Raw genomic sequence first — 18,800 nt, forward strand, 5'->3', positions numbered from 1 at the left:
ACATATTTGAGGAAGTTTATGTAACGCAGCCTTGCGGTTTTGTCATAAAAGGACAAGAGGACAAAGTGTGCAAATGTAAGAAGGCTTTGTATGGGTTGAAGCAATCTCCTCGTGCTTGGTATGAGAAAGCTGACACTCATTTGGTTAAACGAGGCTTTCGTAACAGTCCAACAGAAAGCACATTGTATGTAAAGCGTGAGGATGATGTATTTCTCATTGTGGTTCTTTATGTTGATGATTTGCTGATCACTGGACCAAATGAGAGACATATTGCTGAATTTAAGGCTGATTTGAATGCTACTTTCAAGATGAAAGATTTGGGGCTGTTGCATCATTACTTGGGTATACAGTTTAAGCAGTGTATTGGTGGTATTGCCTTGTGTCAGAAAAGTTACATAGAGACATTGCTATGTAAGTTTGGACTTGAGGATTGCAAACCTATTGCCACTCCCATGGAAACAGGTTTGAAGTTGAGTCTACATGATGCTGGCGATCCTGCTAATGTCACTCTTTACCAAACTGTTGTTGGCTGCCTCATTTATGTATGCAACACGAGGCCAGATATTCAGTTTGCAGTCTCGCAGGTCAGCAGATTTATGCATAGCCCAGGGTCTAAGCATTGGCAGGCTGTCAAGAGGATTTTCCGCTACCTTAGTGGCACTTTACATCTTGGCTTGTTTTATCCCAAGGGGGGATCATTGCCGCCAGACTTACATGCTTTTTCGGACTCAGATTGGGCTGGTTGTTTTGACACGCGAGTGTCCACAAGTGGTTTTTGTTTCATGCTTGGCAGTTCATGTATATCATGGTTGAGCAAGAAGCAACCTACTGTGGCCACTTCGAGTTGTGAGGCTGAGTACAGGGCAGTCTTCACAGCTACGGTTGAGTGTGTATGGCTCAGACGCCTTATGGCTGACTTGGGTGTTGGACAGGACACTGCCAACACTGTCTACACTGACAGTCAGAGCGCATTGGCAGTTGCGAGGAACCCAGTTTTTCATGCTCGCACAAAGCACATTGAGGTGCATTACCACTATGTCAGGGAGAGGCTCTCAGCAGGAGAGATCAGCTTGGCTTATGTGCCAACACAGGACAACCTTGCAGATCTTTTCACAAAGGCATTGTCTCGTGAGAAGCTTGAAGCTTTCCGCAAAGCTTTGGGCTTACTCCCCTTTGTGGACTGATCCTGTCCTCAGGGCATGGCACTTCCCTTTATTCATGTGCCAGCTCTCGTTCACCGCATCACTCCAGGGGGGATTTGTTACCATATACATGTGGTAGTGATGTGTGTGAACACACTAGGACCGCCGGGGCATTTTTTCCCTCTTTAGGAGGTTTTTTCCCCCGTGCATTGTATATACGCCCATCACTCTAGGGCTATCTATCTTTCCATTGCACACTAAGTAACACACTCTCTATTGTGTGCCTTGAGCTTCCTTCGTCTTCTCCAAGCTGTGTGTGTTTCTCTGCAACCCTAATTCCAACAATACACAATCATTTTGAGTATCGAATTGCAACAAATCTAATCCTCTTTAAGCAAAGATAGAATTCTCACTTACATCCATTTAAACAAGACAATAGATTTGTTAACATTAAATATGTTTTATAGGTGTCAAAGAACCTATCAGCTATGATCCATGTCCTACTTTAAAAATATTAGGTTAGCTTCCTAAATTGAATTTTTGAAGTAAAAGAAGTTTCTTCTTAAAAAGTTATTTATCTTGTGTTTCCATCAGGAGGCCACTACCCCTTTAGATGGAAGGCGTTTAACAATATGTACTCTTCAAGTGTCAATGTTTTTACACTTTCAAAAATCATATTTTTAAATCATAAAAGATCATGTATTTTTTGTCATTTTCTATATCAATTGACTACCAACGACATGATCTTTTAATAAAAGGCAATCCATGTTTTCAGAGTGAATCTCTTTCAAATTTCCAACTTCTTCCTTTCATGAATCAATAGTCAAAGCCATATTATTCCACATTCTCAAAGTATTAACGCATTCATAGGTGGCTTCAAAGTATCATTCATTCAACATAGAATCCAAGATAAACAACAACTACCTAGAGAAGGAAAATTAGTTTCCAATGTATTTGACCTAGAATCTAACAAGTAGGTTTGACGATTCAATCAAAGAAAAATTTAGAAATCGACTACAGGGTAAAGCAAGTTGTCTTAAGCAAAAAATTAATGCTTAGCACAACCATCCGAGTAGAGTCCGGTAAGTGTATACAATGTAAAGTCTATGAGATGTTGGAATTAGGGTTGCAGGAAAACACACTACAGAGACTCTATTACTTAGTGTGAAATGAAAAGTTAACATAGCCCTAGAGTGATGGGCGTATATACAATGCATGGAGGAAAAACCTCCTAGTGAGGGGAAAAATGTGCCGGCGGTACTAAGTGTGTTCACACACATCGTATATGGTAACAAATCCCCCTTGGAAGTGATGTGATGAACGAGAGCTAGCACATAGAGTATAGGGAAGTTCCATGCCCTGTGAGGACATGATCAGTCCGCAAAGGGGAGTAAGCCCAAAGCTTTTCAGAAAGCTTCAAACTTCTCACCAAACAATGCCTTTGTGAAAATATCTGCAAGGTTGTCATGTGTTGGAACATAAGCCAAGCTGATCCCTCTTGTTGAGAGCCTCTCCCTAACATAATGGTAATGCACCTCAATGTGCTTTGTGCAAGCATGAAAACTTGTGTTTCTCGCCACTGCCAATGCGCTCTGACTATCAGTGTAAATAGTGTTGGCAGTGTCCTGTCCAACATCGAAATCAATCATAAGGTGTCTGAGCCATACACACTCAATTGTAGCTGTGAAGACTGTTCTATACTCAACCTACCAATTGGAAGTGGCCACAGTAGGTTGCTTCTTGCTCAACCATGATATGCATGAACTGTTGAGCATGAAACAAAAACAACTTGTGAACACTCATGTATCAAAACAACTAGCCCAATCGAAGTCCAAAAAAGCATGAAAGACTAGCAGCAATGATCCCCCCCTTGGGATAAAACAATCCAAGATGTAAAGTGCCACTCAAGTAGCCAAAAATTCTCTTAACAACTTACCAATTCTTAGACCTTGGGCTATGCTGACCTGTGAGACTACAAACTGAATATCCGACCTCGTGTTGCATACATAAATAAGGCAGCCAATAACAATTTGGTAAAGAGTGGCATCGGCAAGATCACCAGTATCATGAAGAATCAATTTCAAAATTGTTTTCATGGAACTGGCAATAGGTTTGCAATCCTCAAGTCCAAACTTACATAGAAACGTCTCTATGTAACTTGTCTAACACAAGGACATACCACCATCACACTGCTTAATCTGTATGCCCAAGTAATGATGCAACAACCAAATCTTTCATCTTGAAAGTAGCATTCAAATCAGCCTTAAATTCAGCAATATGTCTCTCATTTGGTCCAGTGATCAGCAAAGCATCCACATAGAGAACCACAATGAGAAGTACATCACCCTCATGCATTATATACAATGTGTTTTCTGTTGGACTGTTACGAAAGCCTCGTTTGACCAAATGGCCTTCTCATACCAAGCACGAGAAGATTGCTTCAACCCATACAAAGCTTTCTTACATTTGCACACTTTATCCTCTTATCCTTTCTTGACAAAACCGCGAAGCTGCGTTACACAAACTTCCTCAAATATGTCACCATTCAAGAAAGCAGTAACAATGTCTTACTGATATACATCCCAACCGAAATGAGATGCCAATGCACATAGAAAACGCACAATAGTCATATGACAAGTGGGAGAAAAAGTCCCTTCATAATCTATGTCTTTTTTATGTGCATAACCCTTTGCAACAAGTCAAGCCTTATAGCGATCAATCTCACCATCCACCTTGCGTTTCAACTTGTAAACCCACTTTGTACTAATGGCCTTTTTGGTAGGAGGCAAATCACATAAAGTCCATGTGTCATTTTCTATAAGTGCACCATATTCTGATTGCATGGCAACCATCTAATTTTCAAAATTATGTGCTTCATCAAAAGACAGAGGTTCCTCAACATCACATAAGCTAGACACAGCCAAAGCATAACAATCTGATGCATACGATGCATGGCAAGGACCTGAACGAGTACGACTAGACAAAGGTGCATCCAATTTACTGTTACGCAAGTATGCACCATCCATTTTGGCATACCTCTAGCCTGCTCATTCTCATCCCTTTCAATCAAGTACATCATGTACATCTGTATCAATAATAGGCTGATCTGTAACATTTTTAGAAACCCCCATAGGATGTACATTTGCCTCATTTGAATTTACATTCAAACTTCTACCACTGAAAAGAGGCAACAAAGTGTCATAAATGTCATGTGAGCTTACATTATTGTCTCTAGTACATGACATCAAGGGCTGAATAGGATCATCCACAAACACAACATCCCGTGAGACCCAGATACACTTTTTTGCGCATGATACAACCTGTAACCTTTGCTTTCAACACTATAACCAACAAAAATACATTTGACAACCTTATCATCCAATTTCCTGCGCTGCGTTTGTGGCAGCAAAGCATATGCCAAACAGTCAAAAACACGCATATACTCAATAGAAGGCTTTCTATCATGACATGCTTCATATGGAGTCATAGACTGCAAAGCTTTTGTAGGACACATGTTAAGTACATAAGTGGTACACATGATGGCGTCAAGCCAAAACGAATGCGGCAAAGCTCGACTTTTGACCATACATCGTTCCATTTCTGTAAGTAATCTATTTTTTCTCTCAGCAACACCATTTTGTTGAGGTGTATACGCCACTGTACATTGGTGTTTTACGACTAGCCAAAAATACATTAAATTCATGAGACATATACTCCCCCCCTCGATAGGAACGGAGGGTGCCCATAGTACATTTTGAGACATTTTCAGCCATAGCCAGAAATTGTTTGAAGCACATAAAATACTTCGGACGTCGCTTTGAGCGGATACAGCCATGCATACCTAGCTTAATCATCAATGTAAGTCACAAAGTAAAGGTAATTGCCCAAGGACGGAGTTTGCATGGGCCCGCAAATATCACTATGCACGGGTTGCAACTTGCACGTGGCCCTAACTGAACCGTGCTTTGGAAACTTGGAACGCTACATCTTACCAAAAATACAGCCTTCACAAACATGTTTAACAGGTGCTTCAAGAGGGCGGCAAAGAAGTAACCATATCACATTTTTGCAAACGCAGTAAACTGGTAAAATTCAGACGCCCAAAATGTGCATGCCAAAGTTTTGCATATGAAATAGTCTTAGAATCCACAATTGCATTTGCAAAATTATGTCTACAATTGTCGTAAACAATGAACTTATACAGTCCACGGCATAAAATGCCAGATGCAACAATTTCATCACCAAAACTGAGATCATGTACTATACATGTGTCATCCACAAATTTGACTACAAGACGAAGTCTAGCAAGTGCAAATACAAACAAAAGGTTCTTCTTGATCCAAGATACATAAAGTGCATCAACAAGTGTGAAAGAATTGCCATTTGCAGCAATTAGCACAATATTTTCAAACTCCCTTGACCGGAGAAGAGGCATTGTTGGCACAAATGACTGAATTCCATGAGGACATCCTCAAAAGATATAAACAAGTCACGATGATAGGTAATGTACTTTGTAGCACCACTCTTAAAGTACCACATGAGCATCTACAACAACTGACAAACATGCATCATAGACAGAAGGATCATAAGTGCACTTTGCACTAAAAGCCCATTTTGCATCAACATCACAGTCTCCTTTCACAGCATCTTCTTTCCTTTTTCACCAGAATTCGCAAACGAAGCATTAGGAACTGGTGATTTACCACTCGCTGAAGAACCATGAAAAGTGGCTACATTGTTGTTACCACCTTTTCTTTGAGCAGCAATGAAAGCATGTTCAGATCACCAAAATTCCAAGACGAATTGTTGCCAACAGAAGCATTAGGAACATGTGATTTATCACTCGCAAAAGAATCATGAGAAGTGGCTACACTGCTGTTAGTAAATCCCAACGAGCTTGCTCAACCGTAGGCAAAGCAACTCTGGCAGCATCAATCATGCCACCAAACCCTACAACATCCTCAACATCGTTTACATCCTTTGAGCCAGGACGTATATCAATGCCTTGCACAATGTTCTTAACGCCCTTCCACACAAGGACATGTTGCATCATGTAAGCCCACATATGGTAATTGTGCCCATCCAATCTATATCCTCAACAACAAACATCTTGAACACATCTGTGTTGTTGTCAACCATGGCGAATGTTGCACCTAATGTGAGAACTGCCCGAAAAGAGGAGAAACAAGGCAAGAACAACACACGTTATATATCACAAACCGTAGAAGACTGTAAGGGATCTGTTATGCAAAAAACGGCACTGTCAAAAATTCTGCACAAAATGGCTAAATAACCTACGTATTACTGCTTGTGGTGAAAACGAGGGCCAAAATGAGCTCGAATCAGAAATCTAAGGAGACAAACTCTAGAAGCCTTCCCACAGTATTTGTTGACATGTTCACACTCGCCAAAGCTCACAGAAATCGACGAAAGTGAGCAGGCATATGTTGGAGCTAATGGCGACAATCCAAGAGAACGCAACATGCTCTGGTGCCAATTTAGGGTTGCAAAAAAACACACACAACTTGGAGAAGACGAAGGAAGCTCAAGACACACTACAGAGTGTATTACTTAGTGTGCAATGGAAAGATACCCCTAGAGTGATGGACATATATACAATGCACGGTAGAAAAAACCTCCTAGTGGAAAAAAGTGTCCCGGTGGTCCTAAAGTGTGTGTTCAGACACATCACTACCACATATATATAGTAACATGTACATGGTAAAAAAAGAGTGCATCAACAAAACATACAAGCTATAAAAAAGCAACAAACCATATAAATCCTAAAACCATATGAACAAGGTTTTAAAAGTGGACTAAAAATGTTTGCAAAGTGGTGGGCCAACTAGGAGACCATTGGTACTTTAGAAGAAAGAGAGCATAAAGGCATTCCTAGGAAGCCTTTTTAAACAATCATAAAGCCGTTACAAAAGCACCAATATAGCAAAAAGCCCATCAATGAGCTCCCAAATAACACGGATCCATATTCAAATGTATTGAACTCGTGTTTTTCTAAATAAAAGGTATTCTAATGGATTCAAAATAAATATATTTACTACTTACATGGTGCAAGGACACTCTAAAGGGAAGAAAACACTAGATAAAAAAGAAGACCTCGAATGTAGTAATATGCACTCGACCATCTCTCTTTATATAAACACAAAGAGTCTTTTGACTTTCCACTTTCATGGGTTTTTTCATTCATAAACTCACCCTTCACTTATTCACTTTTGATGTTTTGAAAGGCCTTTCAATTTTCCAAGATTGGAGAGACCTAATATTGGAGTAGAGAAAAGAAAAGATGTGGCCACCAGAGCAATACAATATGATGATCACCACAAAGGATTCCAAATCTAGTTAAAACATTGGTCTAGCCATAATCTTCTAACCATAAGGTGTAGTAGCAAATGATCCAGCTGTCAAAAAGCATCAGTGAGCTTACGATCACGAACCTGTGCAGAACTCTTCCACCGCTTGTTCTACCTGGCCTTTCTCGCCCCTCCACCTCACCCTCACCCTTTCTCCTCCCTCTCCAACCACCCCAAGGCAAGTTTTGAACTAAACAAATCCTTTGCATGGTTCTTGGCTACAGAACTAGACCTATTTCAAGTTCAAGGCTATATGCTTAACACCTCTCTCTCTCTCTCTCTCTCTCTCTCTCTCTCTCTCTCTCTCTCTCTCTCTCTCTCGTACCCTCTGTATGACATGAAAAGCGAGTTAAAATACAGCCAAACCCAAATGACAAGATACGACCGAGGGAGGAAAAAACCCACCAAATAATCCTGTAGTACAAAGCTGAAGAGGTGAAAAACCAAAGGTGTAGTAGAAGGGATACAAATACAAGTAGACAAGGCCAAATAGAAATCTGAGAAGTGATGAGATGATAGCAATGCAACATGAACCTATTTGGGACAATCTTCGGCCACCAAGCGATGCAGCAACCATAGAAGCAACCTCCTGCGACTTTCCAATACTAACAATTGGCAAAACCTGAAACCACCATCCACATTGAAGAGAACAGCTTGTACTAAAGATCCTGATCACTGTGGAGAGAGCCTTCAAGAATCACCAACTCGATAAAGCTACGGAAGCTCCAGCCTGCAAAAAATAAGCATCCTGAGAATGCAGAGGCAAAGAACCTCCCCCATCTTCAACCACCCAAATGTCTTCCAAGACCAACACCTGTTCCACAAACAAGGGAAAACAAACATCCATGCACGGGCACAGGCACACACATCCCATGCACAAACAAACAACACAAGAAACAAGCAGCACATGCAACAAACATCGCACACAAAAGAAGACAAATGGACACACCACAAAAACAGAAAACAAGAGGAGGAAGCAAAAAGGAATGCCGATGGACAAGAGCCCAGATCTGGCGCAAGGTGGGTGACAGTGGTGGCAAGTCATCAAATGCAGCAGCGAGCTGTAAATGCAGGCAAGAGAAGAGCAGTACGGCGTAGAGAAAAACTGTTGGGCAGTGCACTCAGTTAACTCCCTCTTTTCCTCTTCTCTGCCCCCAAACCCCCGTTACACATACAGACCTACCCACCCACCCCTCACACACACCCAATTTTTTAGTCTTAATCCCACTGGGCCTGTTCGATAGAAGGTCTACTAACAATCTACTGTTTATAAAGAGCAAGTTTTAACTTTTAGAAGAGTTAAGATCTGAGCACCAGATAACCTGGAACTGTAGTCGTCACACCAAGTCATATATGCATATTATTTGAAGTTCGTCTGAGAACAAGTACATACACAACAGAGGACCTTGGAGCAAAACAACAACTCTCAAATGACCAAGTAATACAGAGTTCTCTGTCTTTCCACAAATGTATAATTTAGAGGTTTTCCCAATTCGATAGTCTCACAAATATGTAGTACCAATAAAATGAAGAGATAACTACCCACGTGAAGAAAGATAAAAGCAGAGAAATGCGACCGCGGAGCCTATTTCTAAGCTTCTTCTAGCTAGAAATTGGAACCGCAGGCGATAAGCGGCAGCCTTGCATGCGCCTATCTCAAAATTGAATATCAAGAATCTATGTGGCTTTAATAAACTGTTTAACATGATGCAACATTGTTATAGAGAAGAAGCTGCAGTAAACTCGATCGCCGTGGATATCCACTGTGATGCCCAATCAAAAACCTCTGCTTCAGCATTCATCATCAAACCGAGCGGTGTTATTGTTACCTAGTGTACAAAAAAGCCATCAACCATTTTTTTCCAGTTGTCACAAATCTAGACAGAAAAAGAAAATCAATGTTGTACTACCACTTACATAGCCTTCACTCAAAGCTCCGAAGTCGAACTGACTATTCATGCTCCCAATTTCAGCTTCTACAGTCTGCAAAAAACCCAAGTTTGAAAGTCAAAGAGATGTAACTCTCAGCGATGTATGTGTGCGACTATTGACTGTACTAGTGCCTCATTTTGCAAGGAAATGAAGCAATTTCGAACAACATAAGAATGTGAAACTGCCTGGATTAACACAGCTGAGAGAGGTTTTGCCTCTCTTTACCATCCCGGCCCGGAGAAATACTGGCAACAAGAAGAAGGAAGGGGTCCATCTATCTAATCCCTGCTTAAATTGAGCAGGGATTAGATAGACTAGCACCCCTTTCGGTATTTCTTATTAATACTTCGCCTAGGTACAACTCCCAAGGGTCCTCTTCTCCCAAGAATAAGGCCCCAAGGGTCCTTACAAACAGTACAAGGGATGCCCAATACACCCAAAAGCTTTTGCTCCGAAAAGCCCGTGCAAAAAGACTGCAAATCTGCCAGCGCAAAACGCAGAAACAGCCTGCCACGTCATAGTGCAATTTACGGAAACTTCAGCCAGGGTTCAAGCTTTTGACGTTTGCGTTTAGGCCCCTTGGCCGGTACTCATAAGTTGGTAGGGGTTAGGATTTTAATCCCTAATCCCTTAAGACCCCTCGGCCGATCTTCTGGGTTCAGTTTCTCTTGTCCTCTCGGCCAGTTCTTTCCATTTGGGCGCGCCATGTCATCACTTTGTGACAGTCCCCCATCTTGTAAGAACTGTAAAACTATGTACCCATGCACTAGACTTTCACAAATCCAGCACTTCTACACAGTCATTTGTCATTGATCAATAACATTTCTATCGAGGGTCTAAGATACAAATCATGATTATGGTAACCTATTTAGCAGTCACATCCAGACCGCGTCGATCTTTTCACAGATGTCTTGATCTACTAAGACTGGATACACACTGCCTATGCACTTGCCCATCACTTTTAAGGATGGACGGGTACCGCCTTGATCTATAATGGGTGTCTTGATGCACTAATAATTGCATACCCAGGCAATCTCACCCAATTAGGAATATTCAGTGGTTGGTACATCACAATGCAAAACAATTGCTCACATATGCATGTTACAAGACAACGAACAACGTTGCTAAGCACTCCCCCGAGACAGATGGTCTGCGGTATGAAGCTACTCAATGACTACTTCGTAAACCCCCCCGCAAATAGCCTAAAAAGGTTTGGGCCATGAGCTCAGAGGACTGATACAACCGAACGCTCCCCAAACCGCAACCTTCGTCGCTTGGAGGTTTCAAGCATACAACCAAACGCTCCCCACACATCCTATTTGCGTCGTTCGAAGGTTTTTCAGCGTACAACAAAACACTCCCCAAACATCCTGTCTACATCATTCCGAGGTTTTCAAGCATACAATGAAACGCTCCCCGACATCCTGTCTGTGTCATTCCGAGGTTCAAACATTACCAAAACAGCATTTTTCCTACTCCCCAGCAGGAGAAAATCACCAAGCATTGAAACCAGCATTAAAACCAGAGTACAATTCAAATCGGCACCAAGCCACGCTTAAAACAGATACAATCCATTTCAAACAGTATTTTCTCAAACAAAGTTCAAAAGTATTTAAACAACCAAATAATCCATTCAGGTTTTACTTCGGCCAATCGAACTTTGAGGATGGCTGGCTTGTCCTTCTGCATCAGGGTAATGGTACGGTTCCGGATCTAGAGGGTCGCGTCATTCTTGTCGTGCCAAGGCATGCCCAAGAGAACGTCGCAATTGCCTAACTTCATGATGTGGGAATCGGCTTTTCCATGGTATCCGTGTATGGTCACCGGAAGCGCACCGATGAGAGGTACCATGCCTAACTTCATGATGTGGGAATCGGCTTTTCCATGGTATCCGTGTATGGTCACCGGAAGCGCACCGATGAGAGGTACCACCTTCTGGGTCTAACTCTGCTTCAATTTCTCGTCTCCCTACATCATAGTCAAAGTCCATCTGCTTCAGAAATTCTGGATGGATGAAGTTCTTTGTAGCTCTAGGGTCAAAAAAGATCAAGGCTTTTAAGTTGTTGACATTGCCATAAGCTCTACACAATTCATTTGTACTCTCGAGGTTTATGCCATAAATATCAAGGACTAGTCCAATAGCGGGTCTAGCTCTCTTAGCCGGAGGTGGCCCTGGGGATCTTTTTGCCATCAGAGTAAAATGTTGCTATGAAGACGTCGAGGCTCGTTGAGGACATGTATTGAATGTATGCCCTATTTGAAAACATTCGAAGCATCTGCCTTCTTGTAACAGGTTTCTCGTTGACGCTGTGTGACGAGGCCTTTGAGGTTGGGTTTCACGAGACTCCCAAGGATTTGGTCGTTGTTGCCGAGAGTTCTGGTTAGTGGTCGGGGTTGCTTCCATGGCAAACTCCAGCTTTCCTTTCATGGGTTTGTAGCCGACCGCGGCATGGTCCATAAGCTCTTGCATGGTTGAGGCTTACTTGGACAAATAATATTCCTGCAATGGTGATGGTAGTCCAATGGTGTATTGCTCGCACTAGTCCTCCAAGGGAATGAACTTAAAGACACCGGAATGTATATGTCAAGAGACCTTTGGTTATTGTCATCCATGGTCTCTATGGCAAGCGTTTTCAAGTTGCTCCATTCTAACAAGATCTCGCCTTCAAAGAGAGAAGTCATATAATTGCGTGCAAATTTTGTCTTGAAAGCTTGCCAAGTCCTTGAAGCATGCGGTTGTGTCGCGATACCATTGCATAGCATTATCTTTAAGAAATTCCGCTACTCGAGACATCTTGGATTTTTTTGGATAGTTCCCCAAAGCATAGATGTTGTCAAATTGTTGTAGGAACTGCAATGCTTTCTTCCAATCTTTCACCCCGAAAATGGTGAAAAATTGGACTACCGTGCCGCCATCTTTGCAATCCTTCAGTTGATTAGGCGCATACCCCTTTTACAGATAGTAAGGGTATTCATAAGGCTCCAACCATTGTAACCTGGTGACGGTGGTGATGGGGGAGGTGGGGGCAACGGCGGTTGCACTAGATCAGGGTCAAATGGCTGCACCATATGCCTAAAGAGTCCCTCAATCAGAAAAGACCGCTAGGAAGGTTGTCGGTTGGAAGCTCCTGTACTTTCTGGTGCCGGAGGAGGAGGAACCACCTAGGGCATCATTAGAAATTATTGGAAACCTTGCAGCATCAGAAGATTCTGTTGGGGATGCAGATATTCTGTTGAATCTATAAACGCTAGTGGTCTTGGGTTCCTTATGGCTTATGCCCCTTACGACAGAGTGATGAAGACGGGATCGAGCGCGATGGACTAAGGGTGGGAGTGGCTAGTAAGTCCGGGGCAAGGACACAAAGATTCTTTGAAAACTTGCTCTGTCTGCTCTTAGGGACCAATATGCTTTCAGAAAAGCACATGCCTGAAGCTATGATACCACTGTAACAGAACAAGCAACACGTGCCAAAGGAAAAGACCAGACAAGACAACTTTAAACACTTCAAAACAACTGAACTGAGAGAGAGTGCACGACACATGAGACGGGGAGTGGCGAAGTTCCACCCCACAAGAGCATTGGCCCCACACCTTGGCGCCTCTATCAATATTTCTTTATAATGTTGCAACACAGTACAAGCGGGTACTCTGTCCTCTGCACTCCCACGCGGAGACATGCCAGAGACCGAGCCCATAGCACATATTTGAAGGCCCTTGGCCTTGAAAGAACAGTACATTGAAAGCATTTGTTTTAAAAGCACCTGGGCTCCAAAAGCTAGTGCTAGGAAGCTGTTTGTACAATTTGCCACGTCAACAACAGCCAACGCAGAACGCGGAAATCCGTACAATTTGTCAGCATGAATTGCAAAATTTGTTCGTAGAGCTTTTTGTCATCTCCTTTACATTGAATACCTTTGAGTATGTGTGGGCTGCTTTATTTTATTGTTTTTAAAGTCCTAGGGACTTGGGCCCCATCAAACGGGGTCCCATACGTTGGTAAAAACTTCTTTAGTCATTTGGAACTCTCTTTTTTAAATGTATGCCCCACTCAGCGAGGAACTGCAAGCTGGTGGAAACTTCTACTTCTAGCTTTTGGGCCGTCGGCCAGGATCTGCAAGTCGGTTCATGTTTTCAATGGCTTGATACGTCACCAGTTTGTGACACATTTAGTGCCATGTATATCTGCTAACCTTTATCATGGAGTCTTTCGTGAAACCTCTCGAACCGCGTTTCAAACATGGACCGAAACCTTTGGAAGCCTCTGAAACCATTTCGCATTTTGAGACTCTAGCTACTATGGGTAGACATCACAGCACATTGACGCAATGATGAATATTTATGGAATTCATATAGAAAGGTATTATACTCATGAGAATCCATCCTTGAAGGGATTCTTCAACACCCTTCCTTGTGCATGGGTTGTGTTTTGAACACCATTTACTAAGGGCTTCTTGTGTGGCTTGACCGTCGTTGAGAAGAGCTAGAAAAAAATTGTCCATCGTGCGCAAAGTAAATCTCAAATGGAGGATGGGAAGGGTTGCAATTATGAAATTAAGCTCTTGTCATGTCTGAGGTCTTTGTAATGGGCTAACAGTGATATTGTATTTAATGACTGTATGTCGATGTTCTTGTTGTTTTTGTATTGTAGCTGGCAATATATTGTTGTCCATCTTGATTGATGACTTAGACGATCTATTTCTCGTACAACATCATGATCAACCTTCATTTGTTCTGATGTCACTTTCTCAAACAAGTATAGTTGGTATGGATCTTTTATGGTGGGAAGTGTGTCCATGTGCTTTTATACTTGTGGGATGGAATTCAAGTGTCAGTAGCATGAGACCTTGGGATCTATCAATTGTATGTGTAGAGCCTTGTACGGGAAATTCCATACTAAGAATTCTTCCAGATTTAAAACTCTCTTACTTTCCTTTTGATTGGAGTCCGATTATGGCAAATGTTCTGAGTAAACAAATTGTGGCGTTCGTGGCGTAGTGTCGGCCTATGGTCTCATTTTAAACTCCACCACCCATTAGATAGACTCTGTGTCATAGTAGGTGAAATCTTTCACGAGTGGATAAGTTAGGTTGAATGTCATAAAATCTAATATCTAACCACCCCAAATAATTTTATCATATTAAATTGATCATTTAATGTGGGAGAAAAAACGGGAACAAGGGTTAGAATAAAGACATGTGCTTACAGACCTAACTCAACACGGGGGCAATGGTAAAGGGGTACCAACAGGGGAATTGGTTTTGGGCAAGTTTTGGGGCTGTTATACTGCCGAAATTTCGCCAGAACACGTGGTATCTAGTTGGATATAGGTAAAGAATTCTCAAGATTCTTCTTCTAATTTACCCTCTTAAAGTATAAAGAAATACCGAAAGGGGCGCCAATTTTGGGGCCTACAGGTTGTCAGGGTGTGCTCGGAGCATTCTAGCTTCCGAGTTGTGTGTGCTTTAAGTGTTAATTCCCATCGCAGGTTACCTTTCCAAAGTTCTCTCTGTGTGTGTCTAAAGTAAACATTTTCGAGTGAAAGCCAAAGTCTACCGCCCTACAAGCCGGTTTCATGGTTCCGTTGCAGGGATATAAATCACTTTTTCCTCAAGAAGTGAACCTTGGTTGTTTTGGGTAAAGACACAGAGTACAAGAACGCGGGATTACACTATGGCCGACAAAGGGAAAGGCATTATGGAAGAGGGGTCCTCTTCGTAGGACAGCAAGAAATTCTTATGGTGTTTGAGGTTGGCGAGAATTCACGGCCACCCCTGTCTGCACCTTTTCCTAATGAGAATGCTACTCCAGTACAGGGCTTTATGACTAGGCAACTTGAGGATGATGCGTTCAGGACTCAGTTAGTTGCCGCGGTGAATGTGTTTTCGCGACTGGTGCAGAACCCAAGGTTTATAGAGTTCTTCCAAGCGCCACCAGTGCCACATCAAAATAGGCAACCTACACCGCGAACAGAGCTAGATGAAGTTCCTGGGATTCCTTCAGCTAGTGATAGAGCTTGTTGAAGCTAAAGCCCAAGTACTTCATGTGTCTCAGCAGAATAAGGAGCACTCGCATGTTGCGGAGTCAGGGGCTCCAAAACAGGTTCCTCCCGTCCTTGAACAGGTGATTAGGACGCCTATTTCACAGGCTATGCCAGTTCAGCCCGCCACCTTTCAGAGCCCGCATATTGTTTTGAATGGACAGGGAACCGGTTACTAGGCAATGCATCCAGTTTTTCCACCACCCACGGTACATCCTCGGTATTTTGGGGGTGGATCTGTGTTCCAGAGTATGGCTGGTTATGCGCCTGGAAGCCAACCGTACATGACAGGAACAGTGTTTGGGGGTGTGCAAGGCATGATGCCAAACCCCATGTATGGTAGCATGAGCATGCAGCAAGATTTTCAGAGCAACCAGGGCCAATTTGGGGTGCCACAAGGTCATTTTGGCATGGTGGTTTTTCTGGACAGCAGCCAAATACGGCACCTATGACACAAAATATCAATGGCCAAGACGTGCCGATGATCCCTACTATAGTGCCCATGTTGCAGACAATTCCTTATGACAATTTGGGGGCTGGAAAAGCCGAAAGCTTACAAAGAAGGTGGTACAGCTGTAAAGTTTCGCACTTTCAGCGGCTTCGAGGATAAGGCAAAGGCTCTTACTTTCCTCCAGCAGTTTGATACAGCTTACGCAGGAGGGGATTTTATAGAGGCCTCTAAGGTCAGGAAAGCTGCCACTTTCTTGAAAGACAATGCGCTTCCATGGTGGACGACATTGTTAATGCAAGGACAGGCACCCGCCACATGGGTCTACTTCAAGCAAATGTTTGTATTTGCTTGGCTGTCAAATGAATTTGAAGCCGACGTCATGACAGATTGGCACCAGCTTACTTCAGCTACTTTTAAGAGCTTGCTGGAGTACAATCAGAGGTTTTGCAAAGCGTTACTCTCAATAACCTCCTGCAGATTCGTGCCAATGACAAAGCAGATAGAGAAGTATTGTTGTGGACTGTCTCAAGGGCTTCGGGACTACTGTACCAAGAACAGAGTGGCTACCCTCACCCAACTTATGGAAGTTGCTAACAATGGTCTTGCCTTGTTGAAAGGAGAGGACAGTGGGTTTCCGAGCAACAAAAAAGAAGGGCAGCAGAAGAAGAATCCCTTTGTGAAAACGGCTCCTGAGGCGTGATAGGGGTCAGAAAAGGCCAACAAGGATAAGGACTTAGCCGGAACTTCTTGAGCGCAGGCAAAGAAACAGAAAAGGAAGCCTTTGTTTGAAATGGATGGTATCTGTTTTTAACTTGTCTTGGTGCCGATTTGAATTGTTTGACTCTGGTTTTAATACTGGTTTCAATGATTGGTGATTTTACTCCCGGGTGGAGTAGTGAGAAATGATGTTTGAGAATGCTTGTTCATACTCATGGCCCGGACCCTTGTGACTATTTGCGAGGGGAGTATTGAATGTGTAAGGTGCAGCGGAAGTGAATGTTGAACTTTGCTCAAGATGAGTGCTCTGGACTGTGCTCAAGGGTTCCTTTTACTTACAGAAGGGAGAGCCTTCCGTTCCTTTAGTGAGAGAGTGCAATAGACACAAACAAAGTGGTGATCACTATGAATGAAGGTGCTGAGACTGAGAGATAGAGAGAGAAGAATATGACACCAGAATGTTGTCAAACCCTCCTTCGAAGGCCCCACTCTCTATGGCGAGAGCGGTCTACTATTGATTGCACAAATCTCCACAATGCTTGGACTCGCCGATGATGTCGACGACGATGAGGACGACGACGAGACGGGCTGAAATTTGAAAATGCCAAGGGCTGAAATCTGCAACTCTTTATTTGCTGAACTCTGACTCTATGTCGATGACGACGGCGGTGAAGACGATGCAACGACGACGCGCTGAAAATGCAGATGCTGAAGTCTGCGTTTTCCGGGCTGAAACTGCAAACTACGTTGGATCTGACCGTGCAACAAGGATCTACCTGGGAAGGTGAGATCTACGAGGTTTGGACTTGTTCTGCGGTGAGTCTATGCTGAAACTGAAAACGCTGGTGTTGCAATGGATCTTGTCGCGCAGAATCTGCAAAACGCTAAGAGGTCATGCTGATGCAAAATGCTAGGGCTGAAAAGAGTCCTGCTGTGGAGAACTGCTAATGCTAGGACTGATCTACCGTTCTGCAAAACGCCAGGGCTGGTCAATCATGCAAAAATGCTAGGCCTTGCTGCTGATGAAGAAAACGCTCGGGTCTCTTGTGGGGGTCCTGTTGAGAAGGTGTCTGTTGAACAAAGATGCTCCTGCTGCCTCTTCTGTCAGAAATGCTATTGCTACGGTTTTCTTATATAGTTCCTTGCAAAATTGCCCTACCTAGTTCCCAACAAAAGTCACTTAAAAATAATAAGTGGAAAATGCCAAAAATAGGGGAAATAGGTATATGCACTGTAAAAATGCTCCCGATGGGTTCTGATGGAAATCTGATGATCATGTTGTGTGCAACCAGAGGATATGCATCTATTCTAAGTGTCTAGACATGCACGATCTGTGAACAGACTCACAAAAGTGCCAAAACACTTCCTATTCTAGACTGACTGTGTCACAAAGTGATGACGTGGCTGCCGTTTGCTTGGGGTTGGATGACATGAATGCTTGTCTGCAGAAACCCTAATTCTGGAAACCCTAACTCTAAAACCAACAAACCCTAATTTCTGCCAAAAACCCTAACTACTAGAAACCCTAATTCCTTGACGACAAAAATGCCACGTGGCAACAGTACGGACGCGGAATTTGCGAGCAGTTTTTTTTACGTGAGATTTCTCTTGCGGCAGCTTTTGCTATGCTGGGACTACTTTATTTTTTAGAATTGCTTTATTTTGGGAAGCTCAAGAGAGAGCTTGTCAGAGAAAAGAACCTTTGCTTTATTTTAAGCTTTTAGGGCTCTGCTTTTGGCATCCCTTGTAAACAGATAAATACATGGTTTGGGCTCACACTCTGCAGAGCATCTGGACGCAGAGTCTGAGAGTGAAACCCAACCACTCTTGTACTTGAACTTTGATTAATACAAAAAGAAATACCAAAAGGGGCACTAGTCTTTGGGGCCAATATCTCTAGGCACAGAACTCCGCCGGGCCAGTGTCAATCTATTGTGAACTGTGAACTGTTTTGAAGTGGTTATTTGGTGTTGTCGCGGTTGATTCTTGACTTGGAGTGTCCAAGTCAGTTACAGACTGAACTGAACTGAATCCTTGTTATGAAGTAGCTTCTCCACGTACACAAAGGGTTACATGTGTCACGTGACATCCCCTCCTTTTCAAAGTGACGTACTGGTACCGAACTGTATGGCGTCGAGGGAGATCGCCAACAA

At 42.9% G+C, this 18,800-nt stretch overlaps 1 protein-coding gene across 1 annotated transcript in view; it reads right to left on the minus strand.

Annotated features, from left to right (window-relative positions):
- Positions 1-8,847: 8,847 nt before the first annotated feature.
- LOC147452983 (uncharacterized) overlaps positions 8,848-18,800 on the minus strand; it is a 47,426-nt gene continuing 37,473 nt past the window's right edge. The window contains exons 9-10 of the mRNA XM_086518534.1: positions 9,428-9,493; positions 8,848-9,339 (exon numbers count right to left, since the gene is read on the minus strand). Of these exons, the coding sequence (XP_086374660.1) occupies positions 9,229-9,339; positions 9,428-9,493 (177 nt within the window). The 3' untranslated portion in view covers positions 8,848-9,228. The remainder of the gene's footprint in view (positions 9,340-9,427; positions 9,494-18,800) is intronic.

This window comes from Adiantum capillus-veneris, chromosome 8, assembly GCF_014529385.1.
Source record: "Adiantum capillus-veneris isolate H3 chromosome 8, ASM1452938v2, whole genome shotgun sequence".
NCBI lineage: Eukaryota > Viridiplantae > Streptophyta > Polypodiopsida > Polypodiales > Pteridaceae > Adiantum > Adiantum capillus-veneris.